Below are 13,851 nucleotides of genomic sequence, written 5' to 3' on the forward strand. Positions count from 1 at the left end.
TCTGTCAGTGGCTCAATAGAAACCCATATTTTGAGAGCTTTATTTTTAAGTAATAAATATACTTGAAACTAAATACATGTCAGCACAGGCCCAAACTTGTCATAAAAGACATCACCTTAGGCATAAATATATGTGCCTTTTTTTTTCCCCAAAAAATTTCTCTTTTTTTTGACAACTGTAAAACCATAAGCATGAAAACTAGCTGCCCAAAACCAAAAGTAATGCTACCTTAGGGGGAATTGTCTGTATTGGGTCATTTTTTAGAAAAATATTTGCTTACATTAATTAAATATTGTCAGCTAGCTATTCCACTCTTTTCTGGAATAAATGTAGAAATTTAGTTGCTGTGCCTAGGGGAATATAACTGACTTTACATTAAAGTAAACTACATCAGACAACATATTCTAAGACACAGTCTCCATCTGCATCCTTCTGCAGGGACAAAGACAAGACCTCATCTCAAGATGCCACTTTGTTTAATTGTCTCTGAAGAATGAGGAGCCTAAATTAGGTTGCAGGGACCACCAAAGGGAGGGGGGAGAGAAAGTTAAAAATACAGTGAAACAACCTCTCAGTCACACATTACAAAAATATTGAAATTGAGTTGCCCTGATGTTTTGATGGGCTCAGGAGGTAAAGAAACTCTGTTAGCCGCCTGACCCAATTTTGAAGGGATAGACGTGAGCAGTGATCCTTCCCCGGTGACTTACACCTCCAACATACATACCTACGTAACGCACTGCCGTGTAGCACAGGTACTGCCAGATTAACGCGGTACCTGGAGGGGTACCACGGGGTGCCATGCTCACCTGTAGAGAGCTGCATGCAACACGATGCTGTGACCACATTAGTGTGCCCTGAACAAAGCTCTAGTGGCTTGGAAAGCTCCCTCAGGCATGCCTGTACCACTCTGCCTTACGCAACAGAGAACAGTGGCAACTCCTTGCACTGTCCTCCCAGGTCCCTCTCCAGAAGGACATCCACCTCTCTCCAAACCAGATGATACAAGTCTCTGCAGTCACCTCCACGTGTCCCATTGCAGCGAACGTTTCCTCAGCTCCCACATCCCAGCTCCCTGTGTATGGCCAAGTACATGCACATACAGGAAGTGGTGCACAGGAAAGGTAATTTCACTTGAACTATCTCCCAAGTGGAAAATACCACCGTGATTTGGATGAAGCCCGGTACAAAATGAAGCACAGGTGCAGGGCATCTGTATTGTGGTGTGCCTAACTTGAGAAACCAGGTGTTTCCTCCTGAAAGTTTTGGTCACAAGGAATGAGCTATTGGGATCCTGCCCCAGCCACTGAAAGCAGAGTTACACTAATTTCACCTGTACCAGGACTACATTGCTCACCCTGTTATGCTGGAAATGCAGATGTTATTTTTGAGGGGGGGGGAGGGGAGGGAAAGGAGGAGGAGACAGGACAAACACTGCCACACTGGGATGATGCGCGTAACTACTTGCTAAAATCTAAATCTACTGTGCTTCAGGCAAAGTAAGAAAGTCTCTTTTCAGAAGTGATTCTAATGAAAAGGAATCAGGAATGTGCTGATTTATTTTCCATCTATGTGCTTTTAATCTGCATCAGTTATTTCAATGTAGCATATATTGCAATCACACTTCTGTGGTTGTTGTTCTACTGAGGGATGTAATAAATGTTGAGAGATATTGTGCAAGAGAAAGAACAATACTTTGAGCTAAATGTGCTGTTAAATTAAAGTCTTTTCTTGAGCAGGGAAAAGGTCCTGAGGCTTTTCATGTCAGTGACATAAGGTAAGGCATACAATGAGCATTTTCATTTTTCACCCTTTCAAGACACATAGCATGATCCTAAAGTACAAGCAAATAACAATTACTAACTTTCCAAATGTTCTGCCACAAAAAAAAAAAAAAAGCAGCACCAACAAACATAATGCCACCACCTCTCCTAAAATGTCGGGGGGGAGGTTAAGTATTTAAAGGTGTCACATTTCCTTTGTGATATGTTATGGGAAGTCAAGTGGCAGTATCTCAGACCTTGCCAAATTATCCCAGAAAGAAACATTTCAAATTGCTCAAAGAGCTTAATGTGCATTTTTAAATGAATGCCAGTGTATAATTCCTAAAGAACAGGATCCAATTCTATTTTGTGCTCTGAAGAATTCTATTAAACCTTCAGAGCACTTTGCGAAATGTGAAAATGCAGTTTGCTAAAGAGATAGCCTAGGTGGTCTGCAGTAAATTAACCCAGTAGTGCTGACTGTTGCCATTCTTGCAAGCTTGCTCCGAGGGATTTCTATGCTTACAGTGTAACACCATTTACCAGCTTCTAAACTAGATTTGCCCTCTGGCTGCAAGTCAGCAGACCTTGGTGTAAAACATGGCCAGAAATTAGTTTGACTTAGAGTTGCATTTCAAAACCAGAACAGTGCTGCGTGTTACATCCAAGTAAGTACTAACCATTACTTACAATATTGCTGTTTTCCCTAGCGGACTTTAAGTAGTTAAGTTTTAGGCTGCTAGATTGTGATGGCTGCTGCCCTGCCTAGCTGGTGTTTGGCGTTCAGTAAATTACAATAGATCTCTCTCTGTTGCTTTGTAACAATTAACCTCAGAAAGGCGCTAACTCCATTTGCATGGTAATGAGACATTCATCTGAGTGACATCGAAGTTAAGCATGCTAATAAGTTTTTATGCAAACACCTGAGGGGTCAAGCACAACAATGGACTTGGATAAGAAAACCTTTCATTAACTGTAAATCACTTTTCTTGCAAATACTATGACAGAGAACTTCCGAGGACTCTAACACAGCTTGCAATAAGGGAGTCATTTAGGTTATTTTCAGGGCCCCAGGCAGACTTAGGAACATAGCCACTGATTTCTTTGTATTTTGAATTAATATCAGGTTGGATAAAATCTTCATTTTAGCATCAAAGGAGGCAAAGCACTACATGAAGGTAGAGAGGAGAAGACAACGATATTGCCTTATCTTTCATAAATTTGTCACAGTTTCCTGGGATGCAGAAATACAGATACAGCTGCTGCACAGCACAACAAGAGACTTACAAACATGTCAGGTTTCTATCTTATTTACCTATTTGGTTTTGCTAAGTGTGTTGCCATGTAGGCACACTTCCTAGTGAGCAGATTACCATTTTGGTCTCTATTTTGCACTAAAACTTCATGCGTTCATTCAATACACACCCTACACACAGAGTCTGAGATCTTAGGACAACCAGCACCAGACATTACCACAGGGATAACTGGCTGCCAAACATCTTTGTGACAGAAGGAGCAGAACCTGGACAGGATTTCTCAGGTGAAGACAAGGCAGATTCCACAAGAAGGAAGGAAAGGAAGAAGGCAACTGATTCATTGAACTTCAGCACAGCCTAAAGCAAAAGGCCTCTCTTGTTCAGGCAAGGAGGCTGTTAGCAGGACACTGACCCATTTTGATAGTGCAGCCAGCATCAAGGGAGTGGTTCTGGTTAGACATAACAGGAGTGAAACATGGGCAGCCTTCTGAAAAGCTGGCCTCACAGCAAATGGAAAAGGTTTTGCTCCTAGGCTAGAACATGTGAGTTAAATACATTTAAATATCCAGTGGCTGTATTTGGAGCTGCTCTGTCTTCATGAGCAAAGTTTATAGAAAGGTCTATATCACGAGGTATGCAGTAAGAATAGACTATATTGTTGAGACATTAAAAAGTCCCTGTCATTTTGGTTGCTGTACAATGAGCTACTTTGGGGAAAAGTTTGGGTGATGTACAGTATTACTACTTAAAGCCCAAAACCTAATCCAAGGGAATAAAGATATGCAAATACAATGGGTCAGAACAACACCTGACACTGAGCTATGGCAGTTTATTTAATATAGCTGAATTATACACGCCTTCCTATAAGCATTAAACAGGAACCCAACAACTGTATGCTTCTCAAAGATCCCTTTCACTGCATAAGTTACTGCTGTCTTCAGTAGAAGTACTAAATATTTTTATTTTGCTGCTGACCTACTTATGACATGTAAAATATGCCAGTATGCCACAGTCTAAAATTCAAGACAGTAGATTGCAGGAACAGTTTATGAAGAGAGAAACCACTGTACAAGAAAGTACAAAGCTATGGATAACCCTGCCCTCGAAACCTATCTTGACTGAAATCTAGCTCTTTGAGTTTGCTTCTGAATTCTCTGATAGGTAATAATTGCTGCAAATTGATCATACGTATGCCTTCAGGTACACCAAATAGCATGAGACCTCAACATCATGACATTTCGATTCAGGGTGTTCAGAAATGTTTAATACTACAGTCATTAACTATAGTAATCCAAATTGAAAAACAAAACCAACAAAAATAAGACAAAAAATACAACTGTGATGTAAGCTTAATAGTATAATTTTTAACAATACATCTGTGGTCAGGACAGCCTGTGCTCCTTTCACTATCCAAACTTTGTAAACTACAACTATTAACTTAAAAAGAATACAGATGAAATTGGAATTTGTGGGGAGTAAGTAGGTTTAGAGCTAGAGTGCCAAGACAACCAAGGAAATAGAAGGGAACACATTAGAGTGAGGAAGGAGGAATCATGTTTATTCGGTGTTCCTAGTTTACAGTAACCTGTGCAAACCACAAATGTGTTGGAATTTTGTGCATTTCAATCACATTTGCACAAAGTGCTTAAAGCTCAGATAAAAGACTAGAACATATACGATAAACACTGCCATTTCAATCACTCTGTGCTGTGAACCGCAAGTCTCCTTCCAAGACAGAGCTGAACCTTTCTGTAAACAAGGGAAGGAACTCACCTGAAGCCTATGACGGGAACCAAAAAAAAAGGGGAAGCAGCACACACACTAACTGAAAGTAAGAAAGAGGGAACGTGCAGGGCATACAAGGGCTTGCAGGCCAAGTCAGGCCAGAAGCAGAAGAAGGGAAGACTCAAAGTGTACATTAGAAGCGAAAGTCGTCTTACAGCTGAACTACAGAGCAAAATACTCCAGAAAAGAGTTTTCACTGAGAAAACAACTACACATTTGATATGCAGTCTACCAAATAATATTTTTTTTTGTAATAACCACAAAGAAAAAAGTAATTAAGGGGTATATACACAACACATACTCAGCTTTTGAAAGAGAAGAGTTTAGTTCCAGAATCAAAAAAAAAAAAAAAGATTTTTAGCCTCTTCCATTATATAGTAAAAATGCAACCAAATGAAATTACAATATAGTAAGGCACTAACACTCCATTTTCAAAAAACATAAGCCTATAGTTAGGCTGATAAGATGACACTTAGGCATCTTTAGTGTTAAAGATGACTGTCCATCCAAAATTGCTTCACTGCTCAAATATCTAATCTACGAAAAGAAAGCTGCTAAGTGCTTCATACCGCATTGTCCAAACATGCACATTTCTTGGTGTACCTTTTGGCACTCAGGTTTGAATATCTCAATTTACCGTTCAAATCTCATCATGCTATTTGCTTTCGGCTCAAAGTTGGTCAAAAAGCAAACAAAAAACGCCTACAACCTACTAAATCGCTACCCTTGTTTATCAGAATCTCTTAAAAATAAGGCCCCCAAAACACATCAATAAAAGAAATATACTACTAATTATGCTCCTGTACCTAATGTTTCTCCACTCCATGCTTTGTTAAATACCTTCATACAAAAATACTGAACAACTTTAGCTGTCTGAGATCTGCCTGCTGACTGTCATTACCAGGAAACAAGCATATCCTCAGTTCAAGACATAATGATTACAATATTCTGTCACTTCTTTGTTGAATTCTCCAATTCAATGCTAGAAACTATCAGCCCGCTAAGAACAAAAACCAGAGCAAGAAAAAAAACTAGAAAGGAAAGATATGGATATCATTCTGTTGAAAGCATTTTGTCTTGTAAAAATAATCACCATCGTGTTGTCACTGGAAGAACACCAGTCCTGTTAAAAATTCAGTTGTGTCACAAGTTTAGCAAGCATTTCAGGGAAAATGAACACTTAACTGTAAGCAAACCAAAAATTAATAAAAATAGGAAATACTATCATACAGCTCTTTACTGTAAAGTGACCTCTGGAACACTACTGACCTTTGGTGACTGTTTCCACTGACAACTATTATACACATTTCCTTTCCAAGAATCTCCTCATTATTAGATGAAAACTGTGACGCTCAGAAACAGCTTAGAAAGAGAATAGTCTTCTACTTTGCCAGGAAAGATTACAATACAAAGGAAATGCACAGTATGGTTTCAAACAAAGGTATTTCCCTTGAACTCCAGTGTAGCTTTTTAAATATAACAGTCTTCCCCCAGCCACATTGTCCTAACCTGATTTCATTTGTTTTAGACTAAATATTCACTTCAAGGCTCAAGCTGACGTTTACTCTTTCTACATTTCCAGAGCCAAAAGTCCATATTCATAAATAAAAATTTGGGAAAGTTATATTTTATTTCATACCTCGTTGTGATTCTTGCTTAACCATTCCTTAATAGTGTTAAGGGCAATGACAGCAGCAGGCTCGTTTGGAAAACCTAAAGACAAAAGAAATGAGAAATAAATAGAAGGCACACATTTTACACACCTATAATAAAATAAAAATCTGGATTCTGCCACCCACCGTCTTTGGACTAGGTTTGAGATTACATTTGGTGACCACCCTATTCTAAAGATTTGTTTAGAAGTTTTAGGGGACACTATTTAGGTGTCCCCTAAAACACCCCCAAGGTGTTTTTTTGTTTGTTTTGTTTTAAGTCTGGTTAGGAGAAGTCCACAGCACAAGACCACTAGAAACAATAGAGTTATACACATGTCACACTAGGCAGGCAATGATATAACATATATCACAGTAACAAATGCTAGGCTTACATCTCATGGCACACAAGAAAAATTCAGACATTTCTTAAGGCTTGAGATCTTCTTTAATCCATCTGTCAGCAAAACTATACAACACTATGATCCTAATGCCATAGGCCTCATATAGATAAAAATGTTTGAGTTACAAATCTCTTAATTTATGACCTAAAACATAACAAACAACTTTGGAAATTAAAGAATTCATGAAGCATAAGCATATGAATTTAAGGCCTGATACTGCATGATATACTAGCAATAGCAACTCCCCCCAGCACTAAACAATATCAGAAATCTTTCTAGGGATACAGTCTTTTTGCTTTGATGGTCTCTATCTATCAAATCTAAAGATGCTTTCATTACTTAGGCAGCCTTAATTTAATTTTCCTTTAAATTCCTAACTTGAGGGCAGCAAATCATTTTTGTGAGGATTTAAATATAAAAACCCATAAGCTGTATGAATAGCCCTCAGTAGGTTAGATTAATAGAACAGCCTTTGAAGAGGTGGAGCTGCAGGCACAATGTACAAGCAAGCAAAGGCTCTAGACAGAAACAGTCATGAAAACTGGCATACAGCTGCATACATACACTTTTTTTTTTTTTACACTATACAACAATGTTGCACATAAACAGAAAATGCAGACACTGCAAATATTAGTAGATGCACCCCGCTTTTTGACCTGGCACATTATCCTCCAAAATCTATATCTTCTTTAACTCTTTTCAGGACTTGTGCAGTGCTAGATGAAAAAACAAACAAAATCCCTCTACCCCTCTTTGTCCTCAAAACATTACTGCCCAGAACTGAACTCAGTTTGTAAGGATTTTTTCTATTGGTACATACACTCTTTTAAAGTCACAAATGACAACAATCCGTAGCAACAGTAGTAGGTGAAATAGTCAGTGGTTGGGTAACACTGACATTTAGCATGAGCTTCCTTTCCCCACATCTCTCAATAAAGTATAGATGTATTTATTTGTCCCCACCCCCAGGTCCAAGATGCAAAATTAGCCAAGATCCATCAACTGTTTCTGTGGATACTTCCACTGCTGCTAGGAACTTGTATTCTTACGACATTTAATAATGCTGCTGATATCATCAAGGGACGTGTCTTACAACACCAACTAATGAACGCTAACAGAACCCTAAGCCTGATGTTGGTCATATGAAGTAACAGACCTCTGAGCAGTCTGCTCAGATTAGCAATATTTTATCCAACAAACCACAACTTTGTAACACAGAAGTGCTGTGCCCAGAGTTTGGTAGGTCTGTGTGGACATACAATGAACACCATGCAGAGGGAGGAATGCATATTTCAGACAACTGATATACCATTGTTTATGCACTGAATGGTTTATTTCCAGAACAATCCTCCCTCCAGCAAGATTCACTTTTCAGGCTTGTTTTTCACTCCCCTGCAGTAGGGCCTTTGCCCAAAACCGTGATAACACACTAGCAATTTTATAGAATCATAAATCTCTCAATAAATTGTTCATTATTTAGGAAACTGCTGCCTTACTAACCAGTCTTATATAGAAGCTTATCTACAAAACTGGTGTTCAATTACTCCTAAGTAACCACAATGTAAAAGAAATTGTTCAGCAACCAAAATAAAAAATACTTGAATCTTGTGTATGATTTCAGAAAACACCTTAAAATCCATAGAAAGCTTTTATGACCACAATTACAAAAAAAAAAAAAATGTTTTTAGCATTTTACACACATTTCTGGTAAACTTAATGAAAGGATTACCTTCTTGGCTTTTTGTAGAGGTAGGATGGAATTTAGCTTCCTGTTCCATACCCTGCACCAGCACAAAAGGCCCTGTGTCTCTGATTCTCAAACACAAAAACATTCGGTTTTATAGGACTGGGTTAAAGGGAGATAAACTGATATGGGATCTTTTTAAACACATTGTTGTGTTGTTTTTATCTCTAAGCTACATTTGTCTGCCATAACATTTCTGGCCTGCTCCCATACACACACACACACCCTCTCCCCGCTTTCTTTCAGCGAAAAAGCAATCTCAGTGAGCACGTGGGAATCAAATTACTTGAGAGAAATGAGCTCAAGGAGCCTCACAGTTAACCGACTGCTGGAGCAGCAGCTCAGACAATTCCAGCTAAAGGCTCAATTTCACAAAAGATAAAACAGGTAAAGTAATAAGAGTGACACTGGCCCATGTTACTGCAGTGAGCACTCCTCCAGAATACTGAAAAGGACAAGGGCACAAAAAGGCAAAGAAGCATTCGCCGTAAGGTGCAGGCAAGCAGTGCCTCTGTAGGACCTCACTGGGTTTATGTGGTTATAGACGAAGGGAAGTTTGCAGGCCGTATGTCATTGACAGGTGCGGTCTGCAGCGTGTACCTACCAGTGCTCACAGGACTCCACATGGACAGGTCTTCCTACGTGCCCAAGTGGCAAAACTGGCATTTTGGCAACAAATCCTGCTACGCCACAAAAAATGGCACAGGATATCTTTGGTTCCTGAAAAATTCATTGGTTCCTTGCTATTCCAGCAAGGAGGGATTGCGCCGCAGCCCTCCCCATTTTGCAGTGCCCATTAATCACAGCTCACCATCTATTACCAGGATCAACTCCCAACCCTCCAAGTGCAGAAAATGCTAGGAGTGATTAGCCGCTGCCTCTTGTGCCCCTCTCAGTTCAGGAACCCTCCTTTAAAGTACAGCCTTATTTGCTACTGCTTATGTGCTGTGGTGGGGTTCGTGCAAGCCTGGCACATCAGAAGGAATGAAGGTCCTGCAGCAAGTCCTGCTAGGAAAACTCTCATGTTCTTGCCCAGTTGCTTCACAGCTCAAGTCATCGGGTGTCCCTCCAGACAGATCAGCTGCCTTCGTATACAACTATAGAAACATGACTGAGAGCTTTCACAACAACTTGGGTACCAGCATCAGTCTAGCCGCAGACAAACTAAAAAATTTCCTTTCCTCCTCTTTGCATATTGCTAATAGATGTATATACTACTACATTCACTCTCTGTGATTAATGACTACACCTTCATACTCACCACTAAAACAACACATCCTAGTACCATCGCACAAAAAACGCCTCATCTGAATTTTGTTGCTTCTGGTACATCATTGCACAGATATTACACGCAGAGACAGTCTATAAAGTCTTTAAAAGATCTTCTAATTTAGAAGCTTCTGCATCTGTTTCCAGGACTTCATCACCTAATTCCTGGAATTATAGCATTGACCTGAGACATAGCTGGTGAAACAAACTGGACATTATGCAGGTTCTAATGGTCATAATTTTTGAGAGGAGTAATAAGGTTTTACGGAACTGTTTCATATATTTGATATTAAATGTGCTCATTTAGAGAAAAAGTGTGGAGGGGGACTGAGAAAGAAGTGTGGAGATGCATGCTGAAGTTCCTCTTATATTGTCAGTTAATTCCCTGGAAAACAACTGGTAAGAACATACAAGTCCCCATGTTTCATTAACATTCAGAAAATATGCGATGAACTCCCTGTTGTTAGACACTCTAGGGCAAATGCTCAGCCTTTTGTGCTTAGGGGATTTAGCATAGAAACATTCATACTATTGTGGATGTCTATTACTGTATGCCTAATTTGTCTGTGTAGTATCTGGAAAATGTATACCACGAGTTCTTCAATGAATAACAGTGTAACAACGATTTTGTGAGATAAAATTAATAGAAATCTATTTCAGGGACTGCCAAATTGTGTGGAGATGCTCGTAGCTTTATCTGTCTCTTTTAGTGTGCTCAGTCCACTGTTGCATACTATTAAAAATGTCCAGCTTACAATCAGGTAACGCTACCTCCCCATGAAAAGTCCACTAAGAAAACCTAAGTTCAGAATAAACAACCTCTAGTATGATATAGCTGAAGATGATGATAACAGACGATACCTGTTAGGTTATAATGCTAACAAGCAAACGTCAATCCAGAAAATCACTTCAATAGCTGCAGGGGTCAGTGTTATAATCTGTCACTTTAACCGAGATGTTTTCTGTAAATCAACCTATCCTTGTAAAAAAGGTCTGCATCTATTATTATTATTATTTTGTTAGCACAGTCTAAATACTAGATAGGTTTTTATTCATTTCAGACTGCTCCCTTTTCTGTGGTTTCCAAACACCTCATCGCAATCTCAATATACTTATTTGCCAGCTTTAATGGTTTCATTTCAAAGCAAATCATGAAAAAAACAACAACAACAAAAAATTGCAACACAAATACTCATTAGGAGTTTCTCACACTTTCTCAGAAAGATATCTACACTGGCATGTTTGTGCATATATCAAGGATGTACTTTAGGATGTTTACGGACTGCTCCTGTGCTTTAAAATCAAACTCAATTCCCTTTGTTTAGTCAACAAGACTGCCAAAATGTAACAACTTCCATTATTTAGTTTATATTAAACGATGTTTAATAACATATGAAGGAAGTTGTAACAGTAGATCAACAGTAACGTTTGACACTGTGGAAGCATACTGAAGGTCCTCTCTGCACTCAGTACAATGGGGTATTTCCACCACACATCTAGTATTTGCTGTGTGGGAATCATCAGCACCAGATGGTATAGAAAACAAACTTTCTCCAGGTTTGTTTTTAAAAAAAAGGGAACTAAGCATTCATCCCATATATATTCTGAAATCCAATATTATTACAAGGACTAAAACTGCTTTCTGATTCAGAACAGACATGTGAACAACTGAGCTTCATTATGGTCATGTGGGTTACGGCTGGCTATTGACAACACAGTAATCATAACACTTCAACCTCATCAATGTATGACAATAAAAAGAAACAAATGAGATGCATAGCCCAGCGTGCCTGAGGTGAGGTTACTCAATACACTCACTTGTCCTTCAGTTGTGAAACTAGCAGGAGTATAATCTTGCAACCGATCCCATATAATCATCTTGTCAAAGACGTATTTTAGTAGTCAAAATGAATTCACTCATGCTGGGCTGATTCCCATTACCATGGTAAATCCAGCCTTTCTGGAAGCTGAGATAGTAGCATTCTACCAACAAGTTTAGGCCGTCACTACTGTTGGGCCATTTTTTTATTTTTATTTTTTAATAACGGCGGTCATATGATAATTGGATAAACAAGCTGACAAGGTTCCTAGCTGGATCATTTTTGAGGATACTCCTGATCAGAAAAGAAATCAGCTGCAGCCCTAATTTGGATTGGCTGCATTGAAGACAAAAGAGAAAATCCATGAATATTCTGCCAAATAGCCTACTTTGCCTTATTGAACTTGTTTAGCCAATGAAACCTTTCCGGCTGCCCACTCAAATATTAAGTCTCAGAAAGACAATGAAACTAAGTATTTTTAAAAGAAAGTAACTTCTGTTACTCCAGTAAACAGAACTGCACCTACTCACTGTATCCACTTTAAACTCTATGGATATGCTAGAATAAGTAACTAGCATGCAAATAAAATAACAAAGGAAAGTGAGAAAATTTCAAAATGCATAAAAAAAACATTTGTCTGAAGAAATGTCTTTAAGTTTCTCTCAAGCAAGGAGCATGCTTATTCATTTTCCTTGACTAAAGAAATTCAGCAGCAACAGAAAAATAAATACAGTTCCTGAAGAACGACTGCCAATTGCATTTAACCACTGACATGATAATGAGGCAGCTGGTAGAGGATGGTTAGTAAATAAACCCAAAATGTGCATCTTGTGCATCTAGCAGTGAATACAAGAAACAGAATGTCTCTGCTCTGCCACAGTGACACAAAGCAGGTGGAGTACTGAAATAACAGAGGGTCCTCCTTCGTTCATGGAAGTGCAACGGGTAACTCAGCGATCCCAAGTTAAGTCAACCAGGGCATGCACTGGCACCAAGAGATATCAAACCACGCAAGTCAGCAAAAACAAGACAAGTTGCAGGCCAAGAAGCACTGACTCCTGACAGCAGGGCTGGCTCTATCTCAGCTTGTCAAAGACACCCAGAGCACACTCATCGCTGTGCTGAGCGACAGCTGTCTCCTGCCCCATCAGCACGGTGACACACCTTCATCATCTACAGGTCAGCTGCGGTTCTGTACAAGTGCAAATCTGAACTTGGCTTACAGCCGCACTTAAGGAGAGGTCAGTTACAAGAAAGCGGTTGGGATGCAAGAAATAAACAGGTCATCTGCTGGCTCTCTGACACACGTTACCGTACCATACTTCATTTCACACTCTACTTCATAGATATCATCAGAAAAATATCCATCATATAGTGGAGATAAAAGTATCAGCTGAATATAGAAATATACTATAATTATTTAGGCCAATTGAGCAGAGAGAGCCTTGTACTAACAAGTCCGAGGACTCCACTACAGGAAAAAAAAAAAAAAAAAAAAGATTTTAAGCTTACTTAGCTGTTTGATGTTTGTTAGCATTGGTGGGGAAAAGAAAAAAAAAAAAAGGGGGGGGGAGCTTCCCTATGAGCATGAGAGCTACCTTACTGGGAGAGACAACATACCTGAATTCTGCAGGAGAGCTGCTTATTTGCAAGAATTTTACTTTTCTGCATCAGTCAGTACATTTTTATTAGAAGTTGAGATTGTGATTTCATTTTTTTTCTAGCTTTTATAGGGAGTATGCTTGCAGGAGGACCACATCATGGATAAATGCATTCTCTAACCGTCATCTAAAAATATGTGGCAAGCAGTACTCAGACATTCTCAGAAGCAAAATGCTTCAGAGCTGTGCTGTTTACTGTGTTGTATGATGGAGCTTTTCTGTCTGTCAGAGTATTTTAAAATGCTCATGTGGAACATTAAGGCTTCAAGCTGAACATAATAGGGGAACAACAGAAAGATACCACAACACTGAAAGCGAAGAGATCTCACTAGTCTGGCAACAAGCATCCTAATATGGTAAGAGAAAGCATATATAATGCAAATGCAAGCAAAAGATATACTTAGAGAGGTACTTACACAATTATAAAATCTACCTATGAGGATGTCTATTCAATGTTTGTGTAAATTACACAGCCATTTACACATATATATACAGTT

At 39.0% G+C, this 13,851-nt stretch overlaps 1 protein-coding gene across 2 annotated transcripts in view; it reads right to left on the reverse strand.

The window, feature by feature from the left end:
• Positions 1-13,851, reverse strand: part of MACROD2 (mono-ADP ribosylhydrolase 2) — an 861,356-nt gene that overhangs the window by 247,206 nt on the left and 600,299 nt on the right. For both annotated transcript variants that reach the window (XM_035553017.1, XM_035553016.1), the window contains exon 8: positions 6,444-6,517. In XM_035553017.1, coding sequence (XP_035408910.1) covers positions 6,444-6,517 — 74 coding nt within the window. The remainder of the gene's footprint in view (positions 1-6,443; positions 6,518-13,851) is intronic.

The sequence above is a fragment of the Cygnus atratus genome, chromosome 3 (genome assembly GCF_013377495.2).
Source record: "Cygnus atratus isolate AKBS03 ecotype Queensland, Australia chromosome 3, CAtr_DNAZoo_HiC_assembly, whole genome shotgun sequence".
In the NCBI taxonomy this organism is placed as follows: domain Eukaryota; kingdom Metazoa; phylum Chordata; class Aves; order Anseriformes; family Anatidae; genus Cygnus; species Cygnus atratus.